The following is a 12,614-nucleotide window of genomic DNA, read 5'->3' as shown; positions in this document are numbered from 1 at the left end:
TAAATCCACACCAGAAACTATATTATTGATTTTTACTGAAAGGGTTCTTAAGACATTTTTCAGTTTGGGGCAAGTGTTTTAAATGTATCCAATTAAAATGATACATTTTTACAATGTATCAATGATGATATTTGTTGGCCAGAAACAATGCTTTGATATTTGTGTGTTACCTTTCCAGTTTTTGTCGTTTAAGGAATTTTTTGTGTGCCATAATTGTTTACTTGTTAACTTTTGCTGAAAAAAGCCTGGAATAAGCTGCCTAATGCAGGCATGGATTTAAAGACAGGTGTTCATTTTGGTTGTGGTGATGTGGAGGTCAAAGGGCAACTTAATTTATGCCTCAAGAATGTGTGTATGTATGGTGCAGTGTTGAAAGTCTAAAAATGGAAAGAATTTAAAAGTGTTCATTAATCTCATAATGTAAAGGGGATAATTAAGTAAATGCAGCACACATCTAATCTTGATGAGGAGAGTGGCTAATCATCATATAAACCGATTTATGCAGTTCTGAGGAAAGTGATGACAGAAAAGTGTGGGCGAGTTTAGTTTGACTAGAGGTCACAATGGAGCTTGACTTAAAGTGCTCGACTTATAGCACTGAGGACAATGATTGCTTGAGTGATAATAAATACAATATGGAATGAATGGGGGTTGTATAGAGTATTCCTGACACAACATACCGAAAATATATAGTCGTTTTGTAAAGCATTTTATTGAATGAAAAGAAAAATATCCACTGCAAAGAGGAAACGGGTTGTGGTTAGTGAACACAGGTGGAGCTCACAAAGAGTTAATGTTGACTGTTTCCTGAAGTATTTTCACATATAAGCCACAGCTGTGGCTCAGGTGGTAGAGTGGGTTCGCGGTTCGATTCTCGGCCCACACGACTCCACATGCCGAAGTGTCCTTGGGCAAGACACTAAACTTCAAGTTGCTCCCAATGGCAGACTAGCGACTTGCATGGCAACTCTGCTGCCATTGGTTTATGAATGGGTGAATGGGACACAGTGTAAAGCGTTTTGGTAACCTCTAAGGTTAAAATAACCTCGTTTTGGTAACCTCTAAGTGCTATATAAGTGCAGACCATTTAACATAATGCCTCTCAACATCACACAGATACCAGTTTCCTAGACCATGAACATGACTAAAACATGGCTAAACATAAAATAGACTTGGAATGATTTAAACAAAACAACAAAGTTACACTACAAACACATTCAAAACTAGAAAAAAGACAATGGTGAGGGCTTAAATACATGACATGGGGGAACATAAACCAATGATCAAACAGAACACTAAACAAGATAACAAGAGTAAAAACCAATGACAAACTAGAACTGATAAGGCAATAAACCAATGAAAACAAGACACACGAACAAGGAGGGAAACATGATATCACATGACAAAAACCAGGAACTAGACTAAACAACACTGAGGAATGAACTCTACAAACTCCAGGCACCAAGACATTAGCAGAAGATCCTTCAAGTCATATAAGTTGAGTTGGTTGTGGATTGGACTTGTTGGTCCAGCACATCCCACAGGTGCTCAATCAGATTTGGAGGCCAGGGCAACCCCTTGAACTCTTCATTACGTACCTCAAACCATTCCCGAACAATGTGTGCAGTGTGGCAGGGCTCATTCTCCTGCTGAAAGAGACCCGTGTCAAACTGATGTGCACCATGAATGGCCGGACCCAGGATTTCCCAGCAGAACATTGCCCAGAGCATCACACTCCCTTCACCAGCTTGTCATCTTCCCACAGTGCATCCTGGTGCGATGGAATATAAAACAGGATTCTTCGATCAAGCGACCATCTTCCACTGCTCAAAGGGGTCGTGTGCCCATTGTAGGTGCATTCGATGATGGACAGGGGTCACCGTTTGCAGTCTGACTGATTTGTGGCTACGCAGCCCATAAGTGTTATGACACATTCCTCCCGTAACATCATTCAAATTTTCTGTGACTTGTGCCACAGTAGACCATCTGTCTGATTGGACCAGCCGTCAAAATTATGTTCACTGTTTATGCCACAGTAATCAGTCAGATGCCTGACTCACATCACAGTTAAACCCACTCAGCCAATCAGGTGACATTCACAGGATACACATGGCTATTTGATCAGTTTGATACTTTTACTGATTGCAATAATATGCACTGTGCAATTTTGTTTATATAAATGATATAAAAGAAACACTTCTGATTTGTCTGCAAATTGCAAATCACATGTTCATTTTTGGTAATAATGTCTACATGCATCGGGAAGTAGAGCTTCTGCGCTTTCAAAAGATACCTATTTTGTGTTGGTCAAGACTGTAGTTTATATTGGGACAGTTGTTTTTGTCTCAGGTGCCCCCGTACAAGCTTAAAGTGTTAAGAAAGACAGAAGGACCTGCTGTGGACATGCGTGGTGGTGAATGTGGTGAAAGTCACAGACAGAAAAGGAAGGAAATCTTTAACACTGTTTGCTGATAAATCAAATGAACTCAATACGGAAGAGGAAGACATTATAGTTTTTAGGCTTAAAGGGAGAGGACTTTCTAATATAATTTGAGCAAATCACCTTCAAATTTCACCATGTGGAAGCTTCTGGTCTTCTTTTCTTGCATGATTACAGGTGAGATTAAGATTCTGAGGGATTTTTTTACTTGATTTCCACAGTTTATAGTTTTCACGAGATCAGAAATCTGATAATTGCAATTTCTTGCTCATGATTATCAGTTTATTATCGATATTTGTTTTGTTTTTCAGATGTTGGTTCAGATGTTGTTGGTAATCCAACTTCAATAACTGGATACAGAGAAAAGACACTTGACATCAGATGTCCCTATGAATCTGGATATGAAACACATGTAAAGTATTTTTGCAAAGGGGAGTGTAACTTAGATAGAAACATCATCATTGAATCTGGATCTCCAGCTAAAGACGAGAGATTCTCTCTGACTGATGACACAACAGCAAGAGTTTTCACTGTCTCCATCACTGATCTGAGAACAGAGGATGAGGGCAAATACTGGTGTGCAGTCCGGAGGTCTTTACAAACTGATGTCTATTCAGAGATAATGTTGCTTGTTAAAACTGGTAAGTGATCAGTGTTACTGCTTACAAGTTTATCTGACTTGCATTACAATTATTTTGTATGGGATGTTTTTCGACATTGTACAATGCATAAAATGAGTCCCAGAGTATAAATAGAATCACTGATTTTAAGATGATCTTTTTTCTCATCATCTAGATAACATGATCACCGAGGTGTCAACCATCACCCCCTTTTCAAAAAACACACCGTCCTATTTCAGTATTTCATCACTGAATCCACAATCCAGCAAAACCCCACACACAGATCAGTCTCCTTCCTCAACAGGTCAGTTCTTTCTTTCAGTTTTTTTCTATAATGCATTAATGTTAAGGATAACTTAAAGGAGATCCTCAGAGGAAGTGTATGTTAAAGGTCATCTCTTCTATTCAGGACATGTCATCTACATCTGTGTGGGATTAGTCCTCGTAGTGATTGGTTTCCTGATTGCGCTGATGGTGTTGTGTAAGCAGAAGAAACAAGGCAAAAAATCCCCTCGAATGACTCAGTCTGGATCTTCAGATAATGGTCAGATTTAGATTCATGTTACTACAGAAACTAAACATGCACAAACACACACGCACGTCTCTTTCTAATGTTTGAGGTTTGAATGAAACTAACGTTGTCCTGATGCTTTGACAGTCCCCACTGTGCTTTTGCCTTTGGATACAAGAGAAGACATTACTGATGAGGTAAGTGTATGATGAGGTGATATTTGTGACCAGATCGAAGGTTGCCCTGCTGAAAACACCATATTAAAATTCACTCCTACTTAAAGGAACAATTCACCCAAAAATGACAATTCTCTCATCATCACCCTTATGCCATCACCTGACTTTCCTTTTTCTGTGGAATTTAAACTAAGATATTTTCACGGAGATATGATTTGTTTATATCTATACAGTGCAAGTCTATGGGGTCCAACATTTTCAAGCTTCAAAAAGGTAATCCATACAACTCGAGCGGTTTAACCTGTTGATGAACGCCCCCTTATTGAGCACAATCCATGAAAATGACCTGAACTTAATTGGTTGTATTTACGGGACCCTTTGGAGTTTGGACACAGTTACAATTTTTGAAAGAGACACTTTGGGTTTTATTTCCCAAGTTTCACAATTAATATTTGTTTTTTGTTTTTTAAAGTTAGAGAAGCTGAAGTTTATAGTAATGGAAATATTTTGTGCTGAACATGTTTTTATAATCTAATAAAACAATAATAAAAGTATCAAGACACCCCAGAAACACAATGTTCCCAAAGTCACGAGTCTAAAGAAGTTTCGTTTCTAATCTGAAGATGATTTAATAATAAATGAACTCCTGCAGCTTTAATCTCTGTAAAATCTCTGGAAGTGTTCAGAGTAAAATTAAGCTCCGCCTCTCAAGACGACACTAAATCTGACGGCACTGCTCGACTATTATGAATAAAACTACACCACATTTTTATAAATAGACTTTGGAGACGGGCTGGTTTTGTTTATGAGACTCTAATATATCAGATCATAAACAGTTTTACAACATGAATGCTGCTCAGATTGCAGTTTGATGAAGAATGATGATGAAGGCGAGATCTCGTGTAAACAATGGAGAATATATCAATATTTCTCACATTTATCACTTTTATGGACAAAGTGCGATTGGATGTTTTTAATGAACGCTTGTCATGGACGATTGACCCGAGTGTGTTGAACTGGATTCATCTGGCGATCGTGTTTTCATAATAAAAGTCCCGTTTTGATATCACATGTTTTCATAATAAAAGTCCCGTTTTGATATCACATGTTTTCATAATAAAAGTCCCGTTTTGATATCGCATGTTTTCATAATAAAAGTCCCGTTTTGATATCACATGTTTTCATAATAAAAGTCCCGTTTTGATATCGCATGTTTTCATAATAAAAGTCCCGTTTTGATATCGCATGTTTTCATAATAAAAGTCCCGTTTTGATATCGCATGTTTTCATAATAAAAGTCCCGTTTTGATATCGCATGTTTTCATAATAAAAGTCCCGTTTTGATATCGCATGTTTTCATATTAAAAGTCCCGTTTTGATATCACATGTTTTCATAATAAAAGTCCTGTTTTGATATCACATGTTTTCATTTGTACTCCTTCACAAATAACTCAATTGCTGTTTCTGGAGGATTGCTATCGTGAAACAGAGATCGGATATCAATGTTGAACCCTTTGACCTTTGAAAAGATGTATAATGTTAACATTAATTACATTTATAGACGGTAAATTATATATTAAATGTAAGCAGAGTGACGTCACCACCGAGTGTGAGCGATTGCATATCAACGGGTGAATTCATGTCTTCTGAATCGATACGATCAGTTTTAGGTGAGAAACAGACCAAAATATTACTCAATTTTCACTATTAATCTTGACATCTGAAGTCTTCTTGGTGCGATCATGATTTGAAGCTCGATTCTACTTCCTTGGCACTTGACACTTTTTTTGAGCTTGAATATTTTCGACCTCATTGACTTTTATGGAATGTACGGGTATATAAACACATCATATCTTCATCAAAATATCTCTGAATTCTCAGAAGAAAAAAGTCATACATAAGACAGCATAAGGATGAGTAAATAAAGAGAGAACTACCATTTTTTGGGGGGAACTATTCCTTCAAAACTCATTTACTGCTGGTTAGTGCTGTTAAACACTAGATGATCTCAGAACATTACGTATCCGAAGCAACAATTTTATAAAATGAAATGATGTGCTCCATTACCTGTTTGCTGCAGTTTCCCAGAGAAATGTCCAGCGGGGGGAGCCAAAAGCGAGTGAAATGATTATGCAATCAGACAAGCGTTTAAGATGAATATTAGATGAAGGTTTTAATGAAGCGCACATCCCTAACCCAAAACATTCATCTAAACCTAACCAATAGTGTCCTAAATGCAAATGAGAAGTAAACAAGATAACAGACATCCTTACTATTAACCAACACCTAAACCTAACAATAGTGGAAAAAGCTAATTTAACACGAAAAGCACATTTTCTGAAGCAACCATGAAGTTTGTGATGCTTTTATGACACTTTCGTCTCACGTGTCAGCTTGCATGTTTGGCTGGGCTTGGACAGCGTTTTTCTGACACTCTGTCAGGTGAGATATCACGTTAGAATAAGTGTGTAAATGTAGGCGAGTCTGTAATACAAGTGTTAAAATGTGTAGTTTTTTAAATGATGTATTAAAACATAGCAGTGTTTGAGGAATAGTGGAAAATATGTCATTATAAAGTAATTATCAGCTGATGTACTCTTGATTTATGTGATAGTCAATAAAGCGCACAGTTGTTGTAGCACCTCTAGTGTTCATTTCACCAGGAAACTGCCGCGAAATGAAATATAGTTACAGCAACATTCATTCTATGAAACTGCGTTGCTTTTAGCGCTGGTGAAGCTGCTCAACCGCGGAAGTCTTTCTTGGTTACGCCAGCACATCGGTATCCATTGATGTTGCTCACAAATCACAGCATATACTGCTAGTCAGCATTGTTGGTCTTTTCAGCAGAGTGATAACAAATATAGTTTAAATGTTTACATTCGTAACGTTGTTAAAGATTGTAACAAATTCTCTCGCAGTCGCTGCACATCTACAATAATGATGACAGCGAATATCAGACAATTGGGGAGCCGTCACACAAAAACATGCACTCCACCATCACTATATATTCCACAGTAGAGAGACCTGATTCAATGATCTACTCCACTGCAGAACCACAAGCCAATCAAACGATCTACACAGTGGCAGAGAGACCTGATTCAACGATCTACACAGTTGCAGAGAGACCTGATTCAACGATCTACACAGTTGCAGAGAGACCCGATCCAATGATCTACTCCACTGCAGAACCACAAGCCGATCCAATGATCTACACAGTGGCAGAGGGACCCGATCCAATGATCTACACAGTGGCAGAGGGACCCGATCCAATGATCTACACAGTTGCAGAGGGACCCGATCCAATGATCTACTCGACCGCAGAGAAATCGTTCTGAACTTTAGATCTGGCCAGTTTGAATACGTCAAGACTGTATCTCAAAGTCGCTTCATGAAGTGGGAGCATCACAGCAATCAGTCAAGAGACCAGCTGAAACAATGATCTCCATTTTTGGGTCAAAAGCGAGTGAATGATGTCGTTCTCAGACAAGGCTTTTAAAATGAATGTTAAATGGAGGTTTTAAAGAGTAAACCGTACCTCCCTAGCCTAAAACTTTAACCTAACCAGAAGTGTCATACGTGCAAATGTACATTTTGTGTAGCTTCTTTCTTGTCACATGTCAGCTTACCTGCTTGGCTGGGCGTAAACTTTGATCTTCGAGTCCGAAGTCTTATACTTATCTAGGAGTGGTGGTGGTGTAGTGGTCTAAGCACATAACTGGTAATCAGAAGGATGTTGGTTTGATCCCCACAGGCACCACCATTGTGTCCTTGAGTAAGACACTTAACTCCAGGTTGCTCCGGGGGGATTGTCCCTGTAATAAGGGCACTGTAAGTCGCTTTGGATAAAAGCATCTGCCAAATGCATACATGTAAATGTAAATGTTATACTCTATAAGGAGAGCTACCACCAGGGCTGGATTGGTAATCTGGCATACCAGGCATTTTCCCGGTGGGTTGACGCACTTTTTGGCCAATCCGTGGCATAATATCCATCTGGAGAACTGAGCGGTCCGGTGGTTCGGCTGCGAAACGTGTCGAATGTGCTGCGATAAGCAACAATAAGCCGCCGCGTGATGCAGAATGGACCACAAAATGGTGTTGCGATATGATGAAAAGGACAGCGAACAACCCACCCCTTTGCTCAACATCATTTGGGTCACCCCCACCCCGCTGAACAGTTGGGACAGTTGCCATGTAAATTCCCGGTCCGATTTCTCTTCCCAGTCCAGCCCTGGCTACCACGGAAACTAAATATGCAGGAATAAGTGTTTACAGTAAATGTAGGTGAGTCTGTAATGCAAGCATTAAAATGTATCGTTTTTCAAACGATGCGATAATGTAAAAGTGTTTTAATGTCACATTATAACAGTGTGTGAGTAAAACAGTAAAAAATAAGGGTTTTGTAAGTCACAGTCCACTACTGTACTCGTGAAGCGTGTGGAAGTGAAGAAATGCACAGACTTGTAGCGCCTCTAGTGTTCATTTCACCAAGAAACTCCAGCGAAATGTAGACGCGGCAGCTAAAAATTTGATTATAGTAATGTTCATTCTATGAGACCAGGATGCACTAAACACAAACACTGATGCGAGAGAAAACACTGGAAACCAGAAAAAGAAATCAGTTTTCCAGTTTGAATCGTGGAACCGTGTTCAGGATAAAAGGTGGATAGATGTAGGACTACTAAAGACATTATATATTGGCCTTACCTAAGCTTGTTCTAGTATACTTATTGTGAGATTAGTGAATTTACTGCAGCTAGTACTACAATGTTGCATTTATTGCAATATTACGATATTGTATATATGACCTCCATGTGTTATGGTGTCAAGATTCTGCCTTTATTTTGGTGTTTGTTCCACAATGTTTAGTCTCATATTATTCATAAAAAGTTTGAAACATTTTAAATAAAACATATGTTCTAAGTTATACTATTCTGATTAAAGAAGTTATTTGTTTTATTGTTTGTTGATTTATTTGTTGAAAATCTTGTGTCGTCTCATATCTTATCAGGTGACTTCACAGGCGCAACATATCTTTCATAATTAAGCATATTGACGTTTATTGTCTGGCAGCATCCTTGACATTACAGTGACTTAAAGGAAAGAGCTAAGCTTGAACAACTGAAAGAGGCAAGAGAATGTGCAGGAAATACACTTAGCTGAGATTCAGACAACCATAAAGACAAATACAAAAAAATAACACGTCCATTATCGCTTTTTGACAATGGGCTTCTTTTGGCCGGCACATCAGAATATCAACAGTAAATGAGCTTTTAGTGATTCTGATGTGAGATCAGAGTGAAGAGCCTATTTTTAACACTCTGTCTGATCTTGGATCTTCTCGTGACTTTCGTCCTGTAACAATCGAAACCGCAGCATGACATCATGTACAATAGTTCACTGTTAACCGGTTTGAACGGTCAGAACGAGAAAAGACAAGGTTTCTACTTTACCACTTGAGTTTTATGCACCATTTTTATAGACCTGACTTGAAATGCTTTTTTGGATCATTGAATGTGTCTTCATCATGAACAAAGGACCATCATAGGACTGGTGATAGTAAAAATGAACCTTCAGTTATTGATAAGTGCAACGTTTACTACTGAAATGTAATTGTGGCACTGCTGTTTGGTGCTTGTGTTTTTCCTCAGCTGTAAGTTGCTTTGAATAGGCATGTCTGCCAATGAATGTAAAGTTATTATTTACTAAATCATGCGATGAGTGACAAAATGTCCTGTATAGTTTGAGTGTGTTCTGTAGTCTTTGCAATGCTTAATTTAGCTGACAAACATATTCATATGGGATAGATAATGTGAATATTAGCAACAAGACTTATGAGAAAAGGAAGTACTGTAATGTTGTGTTTGAGAGGTTTGTTTACTTCCCTCTTGGTGTCAATGTGAATAGTTTCATTCAAATGCAATTAGGAAGTTGTTATTTACTGTATATGAGAATTAACATGGGATATAGACATATGTAACAATGGGAGTGGGGGCATACACTGTTTTTATTGTATTTAAATGATTTCCTCCATCATGTCGCATCAGCATTTGAATTAACCTTCTGAACTAGCGGAAGCTAGTCTGTCTTGTTCAGCTGTTCATGTAGTTGATGCCACTGGGAAACATCACACCAAACTGAGCTATAAAGAAGGACTGAATCTGCACATAACAGAGAAGAATGAACATCATCTTGACTTTCGCTCTGCTGATGATTCCTGGTAAGAATTTGATCATGTTCTGATCCAACAGACACATCACAGAAGAACTAGAACTCATGAGAGGAAATACGCAGTATAAACTGCACACGTTTATATACTGCAGTTAACTTTCATTTGAAAGTTCATATCTGTTCAACATAAACATTATGTGAAAGTGTTTGAGAAACAATATAGAACAAATGTGAAGTATTTTTGTAGATATCAGTGGTCAGGGTGTTCTGACCTTATGAGAACTAATATTAAAGATGAAAGGTGGCTTAGTGGGCTAAAGCACATAACTTGTAATCAGAAGGTCGCTGGTTCGATCCCCACAGCCACCACCATTGTGTCCTTGAGTAAGACACTTAACTCCAGGTTGCTCCGGGGGGATTGTCCCTGTAATAAGTGCTCTGTATAATACATTGGTAATCAGAAGGTTGCTGGTTTGATCCCCACAGTCACCACCATTGTGTCCTTGAGTAAGGCACTTAACTCCAGGTTGCTCCGGGGGGATTGTCCCTTTAATAAGTGCACTGTAAGTCGCTTTGGATAAAAGCGTCTGCCAAATGCATAAATGTAAATGAATGGGTGAATGACGGAAGATTTTCTCTCTATGACGACACAAGTGCAGCAGTCTTCACAGATATCTCTGAGAAAAAAGCCAACACAGAAGTAAATCAGAACGTTAAAGATAGTGAGTAACTCAAACTATCCACAATATCATCATACTTACACTAAACATGGACTGTAATTACTGCAGTTACTGCATCTGTACACCATAAAACCACATGCAAATATTCACATAAATACTTTCTTTGTTATAGAGAAAAAGTGTAAAGAAAGCAGACTTCCATCTTCATCATCATCATCATCATCATCATCAACATCATCATCATCGTCGATCAAACATCCACCAATTACTCAAAACTCACAGACATCAACATCTAATACTACAACAACTTCAACTTTCATTCTGAAAAGTATTCTGCCGTATACCTGCATGAATTAACAGATAATCTGATTTAAATTTCCCTTTGTGCAGTTTTCTCATTATTTCATCGTGTGTATTTTCAGACTCATCTCTGATCATCATTCTGTCTGTTGTTCTGGTTCTGATCTTCATTGGACTTTTATTACTGATCGTGACTCTTTATAAGAGGCATAAGGGTCAAGGTGAATATATTTCTAGTAAAAAATGGAATTGTTTTTAAATGTTTAGACAATTTCCTTTTCCCCAGAATACAGTATGCCATCAGATTATTTATTGTTTGTCAGAATAATATCAGTAGATGAATGACACAATATATGTTTGTCCCCTGTTGGGTAAATCTTGGCAATGCAATGTGAGCTGATGTGCCTCAAATTACACAATGATAAAACAAAGACCAAATATATATGTATATATAGAGTATAAAAGCAAACATGCAGTTTCATTCATTCAGAATATTTCTTTGAAACAGACTCTGATGCAGTTTCTAAAATGTCTCACCCGGAACCAGGAGAGAATGAAGAGGTTTGTCAGATCAATGTGTTTGATAAGAATGTAATTGCAGAACTGCAAATCATTTATCGATCTTTCTCATCAGGTTCCACAAACATCTTTTTATGAAGAGATTAAAGACATCAGACGTCACAATGATTCAGACACAGGAAGATCTACTGACTGCAATTCTGCACAAATACTCAAAAACCCCATTTATGCCACTCCTGAATATCCCACAAACCCCTCTGATTCTACTAGGACGGTTTATTTTACAGTACAACATCCCATCGGTCAACTTGAGTCTTCAGAATGTGAATCTCAACAGATTTCCAAAAATGTGTCCTCTGACTGTCCAAATGATGCTACTTTAACATTCAGCCATTCAGAGCAGGAATAGTGTCAATACAGGCCAGTTTTATGAGTTAATGATTTCAGTAAAACTATATTAAAACATGTTGTTGATCTTCTCTTTGACCCACATAAACATTGTGTCTACTCAGTAATACATTAAAGAATGCAACAGTTATGTATCTAAGTAATGATTCAATGGTTTTACATTTTTGTGCAATATGTTGTTGTGTGAAAGACATTTACATCTCCAAACCTCCTGAGATTCGAACATGACTGCTCTGTGTTTTAAAAATTGACCAAATAGTTTTCCTAAAAATGTATGTCCACATATGCGGACAGCGGGACTAAGTTATACCAACCTACAGAAAGTCTGAATTTTTAAATCAAATAAGTTATTATGTTTCCAGGAGTGATTATTCATGTTTTTGAGACTTTACAAACATTTCATCAGAAATTTGCATAATTAATTCTGATTGAAAGTAACGTCCAGCATCATCCAAACACTTTCAGTCATGTTAGAATAAAATGATCCATTATAAATGTTGAATCTATGTACTGATGATCATCGTCCCATGTGTGTCAAACATGTTGAGTGATCCAAACATCATCTGCAGCCTGAAACTGAACTTTTGATCAGATTTTAGGAGTGAACACACTTAACTGCATAGAGAGCTATAGGATGCTCCCTTGCTCCCTATTTAGTGCATAACTTAACCTCAAGTGTGCTGTCTGTCTGCACTGGTCTCAGAACAGTTATAGGAGAGCTATAGGATGCTCCCTTGCTCCCTATTTAGTGCATGACTTAACCTCCAGTGTGCTGTCTGTCTGCAC

At 37.9% G+C, this 12,614-nt stretch overlaps 1 protein-coding gene across 1 annotated transcript; it reads left to right on the top strand.

Moving 5' to 3' along the window:
• The first annotated feature begins 2,389 nt into the window (after positions 1 to 2,389).
• Positions 2,390 to 12,122, top strand: LOC127644064 (uncharacterized). Its single transcript, XM_052127075.1, has 12 exons — positions 2,390 to 2,617; positions 2,752 to 3,081; positions 3,236 to 3,364; positions 3,470 to 3,604; positions 3,719 to 3,768; positions 6,669 to 7,082; positions 9,810 to 9,970; positions 10,576 to 10,643; positions 10,774 to 10,929; positions 11,024 to 11,122; positions 11,410 to 11,462; positions 11,536 to 12,122. Exons 1-12 carry the CDS (start codon positions 2,578 to 2,580, stop codon positions 11,827 to 11,829), a joined length of 1,929 nt encoding a protein of 642 aa, XP_051983035.1. The 5' UTR covers positions 2,390 to 2,577; the 3' UTR covers positions 11,830 to 12,122.
• The last annotated feature ends 492 nt before the right edge of the window (positions 12,123 to 12,614 follow it).

Source organism: Xyrauchen texanus, chromosome 5, assembly GCF_025860055.1.
Source record: "Xyrauchen texanus isolate HMW12.3.18 chromosome 5, RBS_HiC_50CHRs, whole genome shotgun sequence".
NCBI classification, from domain to species: Eukaryota; Metazoa; Chordata; class Actinopteri; order Cypriniformes; family Catostomidae; genus Xyrauchen; species Xyrauchen texanus.
This window is presented reverse-complemented; position numbering and strand designations above follow the sequence as displayed.